The following is a 15025-nucleotide window of genomic DNA, read 5'->3' as shown; positions in this document are numbered from 1 at the left end:
TACTTCCCTACCTCAAAGTAATTGATCATCATAACCCTTGTGATTGACATGCCTTGGGTTCCTCCTCTACCTAGGCTATTATTTGAAGGAAATAAGTATTCCACTAATTGCTTCAATTTAAAACTATCTATGACAGTCATTGAAGCATGAAAGTTTGGTAATCCAAGCTGGGAATGTGACCCATCATAGAAGATCATATAAATTAGAACAGGTAGATTAGCCAAGGATTATATTGAATTGATTTATGGATGGCATTGACTATTTTTTCCTCTGCATCTACCCCCCCCCCTCTCCAAAACAGGCTAGGATGACAGGGGCTGCAGGAGTCTAGGCCCATGGCAGCAGATTTTCTTCAATGGCAAGTTCATGGGACACTTGACTGTCCCATGAGTGCACCACTCACATATATGTATACTTTTAAAATGGAAACAAATTATAGTTAGGTGAAGATGTTAGTAAAAACTTTACATTTTAAACACAAAACAATCGGAAATTCACCAGGCATAATTAACTGAAGTAACCATAACTCGCACTCCCACCAGGCTATCAATGATGCCATAGAACATTTTGTTACTGATATAATATGTGAGATAACAAGCAGGGCATAGCTGAGTCCAGGAGATGTAAAAATGGCTGAAAAACATATTTTTAGATGTTGGCAGCAGCCAATCAGATTGTTATTTTCAATCTGCCAACCCAATGTGTTACAGTGGCCTGAAATATTTCTAATCTTTGAACCATAATTTTCCAAAAACTATGGAACAGATTTATGCCATGTCGCACAAGAGTGCTTTCTGGGTAAAGATCAAGCTTTTTACCAAATGTGGTGTAATTCCATTCAGCCATGTCTAAATTTCCTGTGGGAAATTGAATGGGGATAACATGATTTTCCCCACCCTCTTTCTTTCCTCCTTCCCCCCCACCTTGATGGATCACCCTGGAACTTTCCAGGAAGGAGTTGAGATGACTAAAACCTTTTTTTTGGAAGGTTTTGTGAAGTTTCGACAAATGGTGCTAAATTTATTAGCAACCCAGAAAAATCAAGTTCCTATGGAAACCTGGTCCCGACTATAACTACAGTGACTGCCTCCATATATGTGTGTCTATAAAAAGATTATAAGCATGTATAATATATACATGATATATGAAGTATTGAAGCTGTGAGCTACAGTTTGCTTCCTCCTTCCCCCCACCTTGATGGATCACTCTGGAACTTTCCAGGAAGGAGTTGAGTTGAATAAACCTTTTTTGAAGAGTTTTGTGAAGTTTTGACAAACAGCACCAAAGGTATTAGCAAACCAAAAAAATCAAGTTCCTATGGACACCTAGTCCTACTACTACAGTGACTGCCTCTATATATGTGTGTGTGTACAAAATATTATATACATATATAATATATATATAGATGATATATGAAGTATTAAAGCTGTCAGCTGGAGTCATTCACTATTGTTTGGGTCTCCTTTTCATTGCAGTAAGTTTATAAGTGCAGTTTGTGATTAGTAATGAGCTTACTCTCTTGTCGATACGTTTGCGTCCATCCTTACACGCCTCCCTAACTCTCCCTCAACCCCTCTTTATCTATCTCTAATCCCATCCCCTTTAGTCTGGACAGGGTTCTTTGCACAGAAAAGGATAGGACAGGCTGAGGTGGGACCTCTGCATGTAATTTTGTGAATAGCATTTTGTAGTACTACAAAATGTACTACGTAATGTAGTTTATGAATAGCCCCCAGTTTGCATTCATGACATGGAGTGTTATGGCAACACTACAAGAGATGGTCTGAGGCATCTCAAGTAGGTATTAGCAAAGTCATTAGGTCTGTTTTTGACAACCTACTACAATGGTTACCTCCTGTTTATTTTTCTTTGGAAGCATGCGTCACAAAAACTAAAAGATGTACAAAAAACAAAAGATGCTACTTCCAGAACGCGGAGGTAATACGCTTGGAATTTTAAAAAATGAATTTAAATGAAAATGTAATCATCTCATATAATGTCAGTAGAACAGTAAGATTGTTTTTTGAAGACAGGTGTTTTTAAAACAAGAGTAGCAGCTTTATTGGTTTTATTTCATATCACAAGAAAATATCATTACTACTGGCAAAATAAAAAGGTATAAATAGCTCTGAATTATCATACATGAAGAAATGGCTAAAACACATAAGGGAGTCTAAAAATATAAAATCAAGGATGAAGAACTGAAAGATAAAAACGTTATCCTGGTGCAATAGGACCCACCATCTCTATCCCTACAGTGCACTACCTTTTAGCTGGATGTGCGTATGAGATCTGGGTAAAGTCCCATCACTCGCAGTGTAAGAGACAGCACGGGTTAAATGGGTTGGATCCTTGCCCCATGCTGTATGCTGTTGAAGGCTGGAGTACAATGTACCTGATGGGAGGGCATTGGATGAAGAGGGCATACTCAAAGCCCCTTTGTGTACTTGTATATATGTGTTGCATGCATCTTTGCTTTTTCATGATATGATGCTGGCACAACAGCAATTGCTGTCCACAGAGTTCGGTCACATTTCACAAAACCAGCACTGGACACTGGGTCAAGTGACTTAAGGGTGTATTCTGTGTTGATCTACACAAACGCTATCTGGAAGGTGATTACATGTCACACAGATCTAAGTAAATCAGTTATCAGCTGGTCCTTCCTTGATGCCAGCTCAGTAACAAAAAATGCCAGTGAAGGCAATGGCAAGACTGTTGCAAATTAGTTCGGAAGCAACAGTTGTCTCTCACTCCTGATAGGTGAAAATCGATTAGTCAAGAATAGTCAAGATTTGGTGGGTCATTTATGGCACTGTTTATTCATTCAGCATTGTTTATTCATTCAGTTGAGATATACTTCTGTGAAACTATTCACTTACTCCAAACAGAAGATCCCACCACAGTTTGAATTAACAGGACAGTCAGAAAGACAATTATCCACAGGGCAGGTGTCTGCACACGGGGACTTTGTTGGTCAGCTGCAAAATAAATGAGAAAACATTTAATTGATCATCCACCAGTTCACACACTTTCAACCGCTGTGGTTTAGTTTTCAGGTAATGAAATCCTGTTGAACTCAAGCAACAGTCAGATGTTGGTCAGTCCACGGTTAGTTTGCAACACTTGTCTTGCCGCTTCCCTTATCAGCCAATAAGGTCACAAAGACTTAGGTGCATATTTATTATGCCCCTAGCGCCACCTTGCACCATATTTGCATCATTCATTTCTCGCAAATGTGGCATTAAGGTGGGATTTCTCATGCACCATATTTACAAAGTAAAGCAATGCAAGCGTTGCGCCACTTTGTAACCCCTTGCTCCACAGTATGCCTGGGTCAGACATGATGTACGGAAGTGGGGGCATTGACACGTAGGGAGGCCCAGACAAATGGTGGGTAAAATTTACTAGATTTCACTGCACCATTTTTAGTGTCATTATTAACCTACGGTATGCGTTAAGATGACGCTGCATTGAAAGTAATGGGGCTCCCCGTGTTTTGCTGCATTAGCACCATCATTTATGGCACTAATCCAGCTAAGTGTCACATTAGCACTATAAATGATGACGCCAATGTGGACACGACCGCATGGGGCGCACACATGGTGTTGTTAGGCGAAGCAATCGGGTACTAGAAAAGTGGCACATCATGGATGATGAGCCACTTTTCCATAAATATGCCCCATAATGCAGCACTATTATCAAAAGCCTCTTAAAATAGTCATCACCCTTGTTTTTTATTGGTGTGAAACTCTGTATTTTGAAAACAAGTGTTTGTGCAGCGATCATAAAAACACCGACCCACTCATAATCAGGGCACTGGTCTTACATTTCTTAATTTAAAGAACATGCACTCTGAACGATTGCTCTTCCTGAGTCCCAGCCTCTATGTTCAATCCCAGGTTGTTTCAGGAGCTCAGTTACTCCATTCACTGCAGGATATGTGCATCATTCATTTCATTGTTCCAGATTCTAATCTAAGTGTGCATGTGTTTTTACTAAGATGCATAGGAAAACATATAAATATTATCAGTCGATATGTACCAAATGCTCCAACTAATCTATATATTGCTTGACCTGTTTTGAAACCAGAAACAATACTTAGGCCTTAAGGTGTGTTGAATGGCACTGCCAGCTTTGACACAACTTGGGATGTAAATCAAAATTGGCATCGTAAATTGTGTGCACATTTCACACTGACCTGTTGTTTTTTCACTGCACAAAGTTCATCAAGAAATACCGGGCAACATTTACACTGGTGGAAAAAAACTCAAGATGTTCTATGATGTCCTATTGGATTTATATTTTAGTGGACGGGATACATCTCACAGTTCTGATGGAGTCACTCGTCTGTCGAAATATAAATCAAATCCTTAGTCTTTTGATTTGTGTGTTTTGATTGTCCCTTCAATGGATACCAGCCTTCTATGAACGCAGAAGAGACCACAAGTAGGTTCACAGAAGCCAGTTTGCCTGGACTTCATCAAAGGCTAAAGCAGAAAAAAATTATATATAATATTTAAATACAATACAGCACAAACTAACATGACTCTCCCAGCTTTTTACTGCTAGGAGGACGGTAACATGAAAAGCAGTTTGTACTAGTTAAGGGCAAATATTCTGTGTTCTAAATTGTCGCAGATTTGCAATCCCTATGAGTCTCTGGGGCAGATTTATGTTATGATTTATGACAAGCCACTACACACCCCCTGGGCTAGGCATAGCCAAGGAGATAAGTAAAGGGGACGTGGGCTGCTTGTGGGCTCTCCTGTGACATGGTACTATCTGTGTGTGTCTGAGATACCACAAGTGCCCCTATCTGACCTGTACTCTGGCATAGTGCTTTAAATGGAAATACGCTTTTACTCACTATTTAGAGCACCTGCCTGCTGCTGAGAAGTGCTGGTATTCCCCTTTAGATGAACTGTAGCAGTACTGAGAAGTGCAGGTACTCTCCCTTTCAAATTAAAGAAATGCAGGTACTCAGTACCAGACAGTACCTACCCATTTAAAGCACTGGTCTAACAGGCTCCATGTTGTGCACAACAGCATGCAGGCAATGAGGCTTGTAAACACATCCATGTGCAGTGCTGAACAAACTCCTGGAGCAGAGGTGAGCCTATGTTTCTGTAGCAATTGTGAGACAGCACGCACCATTGGTGGCACCACGTTAAAGTAGCAGCTACCTTACCAGCTCCCCGGATGGAGCATCGTAGGTTGTCGAGTCTGGTCTTTTCCCCTCACTGGGGATTCTGAAGTTTGGTGCACAAAAGATATAGCCCATGCAAAGCCACAAGTCCGCACCTCCCCACCATCACACTGTATCGGCAGCACAACAGCCTTGACTACTGGAGCAGTGCCACCTGCTGGTTGGTGGGAAACACCACAAGTGGACAGACATCCGGCTGAGAACACACCTCCAGCACAGCGTCACATTCAAATGAGAAAGCAAAAGAAGGAAACAAGAGGTTAGAGCCCAGTCTGCATGATAAGGCCACCAGCGGCCCAGCTCGACACTTGCAGCAAGGGGAAAGAAGAATGAAGGGGAGAACAAATAACAGACACTAGAAGTAGAAAAATAAAACAACTAAGAGGATACAGGAGAAGACGCCTAAAATCGTCCCACAAGGTAAAAAAGGGGACTGAGTAACTATGGATGATGAACCCCAATAGAAACTACTGGCATAACCACCCCACCATCTGCAGGGGAAAAGTGTGCCCATATCTTTGACTCCACTCCCATCTAATATCGAGCTGCTCGAGTGAAATAGTGTGCTCAAAAATATCAGACAAGAAGATCTTCAGGGTAAGTTTATTGTATATTTGCCCCAGCCATCGACAAAGCCTCTCCGTCCTCACTCGACCGCCTTCCAACCGTTTCTCCCCCGTCCGTGAGCTCTGCTTCTCCACGGAGACCGCGCAAGGGTTCTCACTCGGCATCTCCGTGGAGACCTGCGCACGGCACGGATACAGCAATACACCACACATCTCCCTCTCTTATTATGAACAAATTTTTTAACAAAGAAGAGTATCTTAACTACATATAAGATCATGAACATAGACCAACAACAACAGTATATGTTTCCCAAAAAATAATTGCATCCCAAACAGAGACCCCACAACCTTTATCTCTTGGTGCATCATGAAATATTGCTCTACGAAATTACAGAATAAACACCCCATAACCTATTAAACAAATTACATTCAATTTAGAACATAGTCTTTCAGCTGTTCAGGAATTACATTCAATTTAGAACAGTCTTTCAGGTGTCCAGGAGAAATTTTCCTCCGACAACTTCTCCTTATCCCTTCACACCTAGTAACACCACACGAGCTGTCACTTTGTGTTCTTGACTCAGAACCACTACTGCTTTTACCTCCAATACTTAACTCTGGTTGCACAATATCATTAATCCGAACCACTCGGTTCATGTTCCAAATTTTGTCATCAGACGTTTTTATAGCGTTTTTAAATAGTTTGATCACCACAAAGGGTCTTGTGAAACTTGAATCTTTTACACACCCTGTGGGTGCCTTAATCTTCACCACGTCACCTACAGCTAGCTTCATTTCCGATACTTTCTTTCTTGCATCAAATTCTTGTTTCCTCTTCTCTAAAAGTCTTAATTCTCTGTCCCGCCAATCAGAATGATCTAAATTGAAGCAATTTTTCCTCCACTCCATCCAACCAGGACACAACTTGGTATTAGGTAACCTCTTCTTGAACAAAACAAAAGGAGATTTCCCAGTGGTAGCATGAGGTGAAAATTGATAACTTGTGATCCTCTTCAACAGCTCTGTCCTCCAATTTAAAGTGTTCGCCTTTGCCAGTTGGATACTCTCTTTAATAAATGTATTAAATCTCTCTACAGCGCCATTAGTCTTGGGATGATATATTGCTGATCTTTTGTGTTTGATGCCACACTCACTCATAAATTTCTCAAAGCTTGTAGAACAAAATTGTGGACCATTGTCCGATAACAACGATTTAGGAAAACCTTCTTTCCTAAAAAAGTCCTCTAAGAAACATATCACACTGGAAGAGGAAACATCACGTACACTTTTGACCTCCACCCATCTGGAATATAAATCTATCAGTACAATCAGATATGGGGTAGAATGTTCACCCGATAATGGACCAACAATGTCTATAGGAACTTCATCCTAGGGTTTACATGGCAATTGCCTACGACATATTGATAAATTGTGAGTCCTCAATATTTTATCACTTTGTAAACATTGTATACACTCTCTGACCACACGTTCCACCTCCAAATCCATTCCTGGCCACCAGAAACACTCTCTCAAATTTTCTTTTGTCTTAACAATTCCCAGATGACCTTCATGAGCTTGGTTCATTATTTTAGCCCTTAATACTTCAGGTGGAACCAATCCTGTGCCTCTCAGCAACATGCCATTATCCACTGCTAATTCATTTTTTACCAAAAACCACACTTTATTTAGTGATCTAAATCTCCCACTCTTCAGTGCTTCGCACACCTCCAGCAGTTCTCCATCATCCTTCACCGCTTCTTTCCACTCACACTCAGATATCACCCCACATGTAATTTCACATACATCAGAGAATGATTCACAATCTTTATCTTCCTGTCCATGTAATCCTTTTTCATTCTCCTTAACATCCTCCACAACCAATCTGGATAGACAATCTGTGCTTAAATTCAACGCTCCGGCAGATATTCCACTTTAAATCTGAACTCTTGTAGAGAAATATTCCACCTCTTAATTCTTGCAGAAATAGAATTCAAACCTTTGCTGCAAAATACCTGAACTAAAGGTTTATGATCGGACAGCACCACAAACTCTGTACCCCAGACAAAGTGCTTGAATTTCCTCAGTGCCCAGTGAATGGCCAACGACTCCCTTTCAATTACCGAGTAATTTTTCTCAGCTCCACTCAAAGTTTTAGATGCACAAGCAATTAAACACTTCTTCCCATTGTCATCTTGCATCAAAATTGCACCCAAGCCCTTCGCACTGGCATCAGTGACAATAAAGGTAGGCGTGTCCGGTTTGAAAGCCTGAAGATACGGAGCATTGTCCAATTCTTCCTTAACCTTAATAAATTCCTTTTCACAATCAGTGTCCCAAATAAATTCCTTTCCTTTCTTTAAAAGAAGTCTCATGTTCGCTGTCTTCTCAGACAAATTCTTGATGTACCTCCCATAGTACTCTACCATCCCCAAAAATGAACTCACTTCTTTCTTGGTTTGGGGTGCTAATATTTTTTTATTGTCGAGACTAACTCAGGTTTGGGTTTCACACCTTCTCCTGTGATTAAATGTCCTAGGTACTCGACTTCCGTGAGACCAAACCAACATTTTTTCCTTGTAAGAGTAAAACCAGCTTGACTTAATCTCCTCAATACTAGCCTCACACGCTCCCAATGTTCTCCCACTGTGTCTGCAAAGATTAAAACATCGCCCTGATAACATTTCACACCCCCTACATTCCCCAAAACCTTGTGCATGATGCGTTGGAATACAGAGGCTGCCGATACTAGTCCAAAAGGCATCCTCTTAAATTTAAAGGTGCCAAAAGGAGTGATGAATGCCGTCAACTCCTGTGAACTCTCTTCCAGCTCTACCTGAAGGTATGCTGACGTTAAGTCTAAGGATACAGACATAGAATTAGACTGAAGAAGGGTGCCACTCCGGTAGTAGCTAAAGTGAGGAAAATACCTTTGGCGCTACAAGAGCCGGTGAGGTCAGAACTCAAGAGATTGCAGGATTTGGGTATAATAGAGGAAGTGGAAGCAACTGAATGGTTGGCACCCATAGTAGTAGCAAGGAAGGGAGATGGAGACATCAGATTATGTGTGGACCTTAGGGCCCTAAACAGAGAAGTTGTAGTTGACAGATTTCCTCTTCCAAATATTGAAGAAATTGTGTCCACGATTGGAGGAGCAAATGTGGTGTATTGCTGTATCCGCGCCGCGCGCAGGTCTCCACGGAGATGCCGAGTGAGAACCCTCGCGCGGTCTCCGTGGAGAAGCGGAGCTCGCGGACGGGGGAGAAACGGTTGGAAGGCGGTCGAGTGAGGACGGATAGGCTTTGTCGATGGCTGGGGCAAAAATACAATAAACTTACCCTGAAGATCTTCTTGTCTGATATTTTTGAGCACACTATTTCCCACTGGCGACGAAGGTGGCTCAATTTTTGCCCCAACATCCAGGAAGATTTTTATAACGGTAAACCGAGGGCCCATTTGATGAACACTGGTGTATTTGTTGAGTCTTTCAACGCGAGGAGCGCACAGCAAGGGAAACGTTCACTCCCATCTAATATTGAGCTGCTCGACCCAGCAACAGCATCGCGTAGGAGTAAAATGTGGGTTGGGCAGCTGAACAATTATTTAAGCACCACCCGTGAGACCGATGATACAATAAAATGCTTCTCATTACTACTCTGTTGGGATGAAGAGCTGGCAGCAAACTTCCCCGGGCCAGGTGAAAATGACCAATAGGATGCAGTGGTGGTGGCACTAAACACCCCTTTCATCCCTCATCTTCAATACCTCAAGCCCAAACAGGCCCTCCAATGAGAGATGGAAACCATTGTCCCTTTCCACGCAAGACCTCAGGTGCTTGCAAGCACATGCATTAATGATAACCAGTCAAAAGAAGTATGAGCCCATCTGGTCCAAGGTTCCCACTTATAAGTACTGAGGTGCTTGATTATTCAACAGCCAGACATAAAACTGAAAGACATCCTGATCCTGATGCATTCACATGAACTGGCTAACAATCGGGCTGAGGAGATGGACCTAGTGCTCCCCAAGGGATCAGCACAAGCTCAGATGGTGAAGCTAGCAAAGGTGAAAAAAGAGATTGTTGATGCAGTGCTAGAGAAAGGCACATGACCAACATCAAAACCCCAATTGGCTGGACAATGATGTGGCCTGGAGCCTTATGCAAACGATTTGCCTTATGCGAACGATGCATGCCCAGCTCATGGGCGATTATTTTCCGAGTGTGGCAAGTGCACCCATTTTAACAGTATGTGACGGAGCTGAGAAAAAGCCAAGAGGGCGCTTGCTTAACCACGACACAAGCGAGCGCTGAGGCAAACTCACGCTGGAAGACAAAGCTCCAGAGAAATCCGTAAGGAGATGAAGGGGACAAGCAGAGTAGATGAAAGTGAGGACGATGAAATGTTTATGATCCCATTCAGTCAAGTAAAGAAAGAAGGCCACCCCCAGTGTGCTCCGTGGTAATTACAAATCAAGCCATTCAAGGCCTCATTGACACTGGGGCATTTGTGAGCATCATGGACCTAAAGCAATTTCGAGCCTTCAACCCCAGGCCACAACGTATTCCAAGTCACATGAGAATCTATGTGTGCAGAGAGTTCACCCCATCACTGGCTGGAGCAATTGGAGTAAAAATAATGGAAATACCATGAACTATGCATTTTTCCATGTGGTCAAGAAAGGTACAGGTATGATCCTGGGGAGCAACACTGCCATAGTCCTAGGATGTGTCTTTTTGCAAGGCACATATATGAAGCCCAAGAAAGGAAATAGTAAAAGACTTTCCAAAACTATTTGGGGGACTAGGATAACTCAAAGGTATGAAAAACAAGATGTACATTGACCCAGCAGTACACACCACTGCGCTTCGGAACTGGCATGTGCCATTTCTCAACACAAAAGGATGATGGATGGAGTGCTGAAACTTTTCAAACACTCACCCCCAGTCAAAGATCTGGGTTTAATCCATCATTCTTTTGCTCACCATGCAACACCAGTTTGGATCCAGCCATATGCAAATCATTCTTGACCCTGTTCCCCATGGGAACAGTCCAGCCCGAACTACCAGGCCAGGTCCTCCGTGGACCAGAAACAAGCATCCTGGGACCGGTTTCAGGGCATCAACCTTCATCAGCCAGGCTAGCTTGAATCCCGTGGTGCAGTGAGCATGGGACCCATGTCATAAGTCTCACCATAGAAGTATTTGTCTTTGTATTCTCCAAAGAAGGCCTGGAACTAGATTTGAAGAAAGCCTCAGACACCAATGGGGCCAAGAAGCTTCTTGAGATTGACCACCTACTGAGGGGAACACATAACACATAGCACTACATTGTCAGAACCCCTTTCGAGCCCTAACAAACACTAACACCTCACGGAACTGGGATGAGCGAGTCGATCACCGGTATCAGGCAAAGCCAATTGTAGACATTAGTCCAGTAGGGCTACGAGCAGCGCTAACACAGGAGAAGTGCCACAGTATATGGGCCCTGTAGCTTGTAATAGCAAAATATTGTTTGACACATAGACTAGATAAGCACATATTGAAAGGAAGGCTCTAATGATTTTGTGGGGCTGTCTCCACTTTCACCTACACCTATAGAGCATAAACTGCAAACCACTGGTCCCTTGCTGTGTGGGCACATCCCACCATTCATCCCTTTGGATTGAAAGGTAGGTTGTACAGTTGCAGCTATATAACTTCAAAGTTTGTACCAACCAGGAGCCGAAAATCCAACTTTTTGTCCTATCACCCCCAACCAGATGCACGCCATGCAAACAATGACAATGCACTCATGGATGAGTTCATCAGAAACATTGCAAGTGGGGTCTGTTCCATTGCAATGCAAATGGAGGCAATATAGGGAGGTAGTGTACCACAGGCAGGGACAGTGTTTCCTAGAGCTGGCGAAAAGTTGGAACCCGACGGAGAAGCTCATGAGGACCCAAATCTAGAGAATCCATGACAGTTTTAGCTCCATAACAGAGGGACTTGTGTTGAAGGACAGTGCATTGTTGTATCCCAGTCTTTAAGGTCTTGAGTAGTTGAGCTAGGTCCCTGTGGACACCTGGGGACTTCTAAATCGAAGGTGAGACTTAGTTCCCGCAAGGACAACATCATAGAAGAAAAAGTGAGGCTATATGGCCTTGTCAAATCTGTGAAGTGGAGCCCAGCCCTGATCATAACCGAGGAACCTTGTCCTAGTTCCTGGTCAAAACTAAGCTTCAGAAGTTTCGCAGATGGCTGGACCACAATGATAATCCTGGACAGTCATTCTAAGTACTCTGTGGTTGAGCTCATGTCATCTGCAACCTTTCGGAAGGTCAGACCCATCTTGGATAAAACATTTGCCAAAACAGACAATGCGGTCCGAGCTCATGGAATACCTCAGTGCCCTTGGAGTTCAACATCCGAACATCACCCTGCAGTGGCTTCAAGCCAATGGAGAAGTTGAGCCAGGCTGAACAAAGTTCTTTTGATGGGAGTGGATTAGGGGGTTGATGCAGTGTGTGGCTGCATCAGTTCTTACAGGCCTACCAACACATACCGTATAGCACCATGTCATGACCTCCTATCAAACTTAAGTTCCAGAGACTGGTTTGAGGCAGCATCTTGGCTGGACCATTGTGGTGACTCACACAATTGTATGCAGCAAGAACACAGCCCAAGAGGAAAACCACAAATGATTGTAACAGTCAGGCCCATAGAGTTAAACTCCCAAAACTACAAGTGGGTGACCACATACTTATCAAAGACAGACACCCAGGTGGAAAATTAGAACACCTTTTGCGAAAACAACGCAGCTGATCACCTGAATCTAATACACTTTGGTCACTGGTCAGAGAAGGAGGGAAAATGTGACCAAGAATATATCCTAATATAAGAGCAGAAAGACCCAAGAGCACTCCCAATGCTGAGGGTCAGTGGGTAAGTGGGACATAAATCCAAGTCCGGAGAAGCCAGACAGTCAGAGAACACCCTCAAGAAACATATTCCTCAATGGAGCCCCACCTCCAAGGCTGAGGACAGTGAACCCCAACAGGGAAGCTCGCATCAAAGATGATGACAAACAAGGTGGTCAGCCAAGGAGCCAGTGATACAATCTGTAACCCAAACCAGCTCCTAAACAACCCCTCTGTGACTACGTTTGCATTGTCTAACCCAAGAAACAAACTGTGGCTGACAGGTAGGCAAAATTATGTGGCATAATGTGGCAGATTTTGTAATAGTATTACTTCATTATTTCATCATTTGTAAACTTGATAACAATGTATAGGCATTGTCTGCACCTCAATAGTACCAGTTTAATAGCAATAAGCAGCAAAAAGGTGACCAGTCCAACTTTGCAAATGTCTTTTCACCCTCACAGCAATACGTGCCACTTCATTTTTAGTAACTTTTGAACCATTTGAGCTACAAACAAAATTGTTTTTTGTGAAAATCTGCAGACTATGTGGCAGATGAGGTAATATGTGGAAAATGTGGCAAATCTATAATAATGTGAAAATCGCTGCAGCTGCAGAACCGTATAATTCCAGCCTCTTGAAATGGACCCTGTGAGGCACCACATATGTAAGGCTTTGTGTCTGAGACGCAAACATACATTGCTCTAGCCCAGTGGACTGCCTAATAGCACATCACGTCATAGGGCAAACTATGACCCTTTCTTCTTATAATTCAAGGTGCACACAACTAATATTCCAGGGAGTAGGAGAACAATTAACTCTCAGTTGTGGTAGGGGGTGAAGTTAATCTGAGGTGGATGTCTTTCATTGTTGCAATACAAAAAATGGCAATTCTTCTATGGAGCAAAAAATAAAGTCTGCAAACACTACAGGAAGAAATAGTTAAGTTAACAAGGAGAAATGTACGAGCCAACATACTTGAGGGAAATCTTACCTATCTCCATCTAGTGCAGAGGTCTCCAACCTTTTTTGTAATATGAGCTACTTAGGTTGAATAAAAATAATCCAGAGCTACTAACAGTCACCACATAAAACAGACAAGATTACATTAGTGGCATCCACATGCAAGATGCAGCAGTGATCACCTCAACTCATCAGGCATGGTTGCAACTAGTAATGTGAAAAAGGCTTTGTCAGTGAGGAATGCCTCAACACAGGTAATATATAACATCCGCAGCTGCAATGCCCCTTGCACTAAGGTATTTTTATTAGGTCTTCCCAAGCTATATGAGCTATCACTTAAATATCAGCTTTAACCGTTCTTTGATAAACTCATCCACTTTGTATTAAACAACAGCTTACAAGGTCTGCAAATACACACATTTTCGCCTCAACTACATGCTGGCGTATATTGGCATACACAGATTAATTCAACCAAGCAAAAACTTTGAATGTAGTGGACTGGGCTTCACACGGAGAGATAGCAGTAACTCGTGAGTTACTCGTGGAAGAAGCCTACACCAGTACCACTGAGAGTGGATGTTATGTTACTCGATTGCACGCACTAGGACATGCCAATAACACTCAGGCCTCATTCGGACTCACATCCCTTGTAGTGAGACGGGTATTTACTGAAACCTTGCTAAATCTCTCATGCTGGACAGAGACCCTGAACCCTCCTTTTCCAGTGCGTGTCTAACACACGTGCAGTCTCACTAGAAACCGGCAGGTGGCGCTGTTCTACCACTGTGGTCAGCTCCTGCCTAAAAGGGAGAGCGACGTGTTTAACACTCGAGATACCCAAGTAGACAAGGTCTCCGTGTGAGCATCTGACCACTCAGCCCAGGATGTGGCACCTGGCAGCGGATGGGGAGCTCACGCTGTGCTGTGGTCTGGGTTTTTCTGGTGCGAGTTCAAAATCAGCCACTTACGTGCACTGGGTTACAAAAATCCACGTCTCTTCCTGTCAGGAAACGAACTGCAGAAAGTGGTCAGATTTCATTCACAATGTGCCAGGCATTCCGTCAAACCACGCCTACTCCTTGCCCAGTGCTAAGATGAAACTTTCTTTACTCTAGAGGGATGCTGAAGAAATACAACTGGGAATTGAAAATCATATGCTGTGCTAGAATTGTTGGTAAAACCCAGGAACCTGTACAAACCTGTCCATGGAAACCTCAACAGCTGGTCTCCAGATGTGACGCTGATGTACTCCTATCAGTGATTCTAGGCAGCTTGAAAGTCACAAATGACAACAAAAGTAACGGCAAGGGCTCTTGACCCTGTGGCGGCGACAAAGCTACAGCAATTCATCACCCTCATGGCATTATAGTCACCTCAGTCTGTTGCT

At 42.9% G+C, this 15025-nt stretch overlaps 1 protein-coding gene across 1 annotated transcript in view; it reads right to left on the bottom strand.

Moving 5' to 3' along the window:
- The window catches only part of LOC138247180 (killer cell lectin-like receptor subfamily B member 1B allele A), a 104610-nt gene that overhangs the window by 81178 nt on the left and 8407 nt on the right, over positions 1-15025 (bottom strand). The window contains exon 2 of the mRNA XM_069201925.1: positions 2883-2981. Within this exon, the coding sequence (XP_069058026.1) occupies positions 2883-2981 (99 nt within the window). The remainder of the gene's footprint in view (positions 1-2882; positions 2982-15025) is intronic.

This window comes from Pleurodeles waltl, chromosome 7 (assembly GCF_031143425.1).
Source record: "Pleurodeles waltl isolate 20211129_DDA chromosome 7, aPleWal1.hap1.20221129, whole genome shotgun sequence".
NCBI classification, from domain to species: domain Eukaryota; kingdom Metazoa; phylum Chordata; class Amphibia; order Caudata; family Salamandridae; genus Pleurodeles; species Pleurodeles waltl.
The sequence above is the reverse complement of the archived record's forward strand: the minus strand, read 5'-3'. Positions and strand labels throughout refer to the sequence as shown.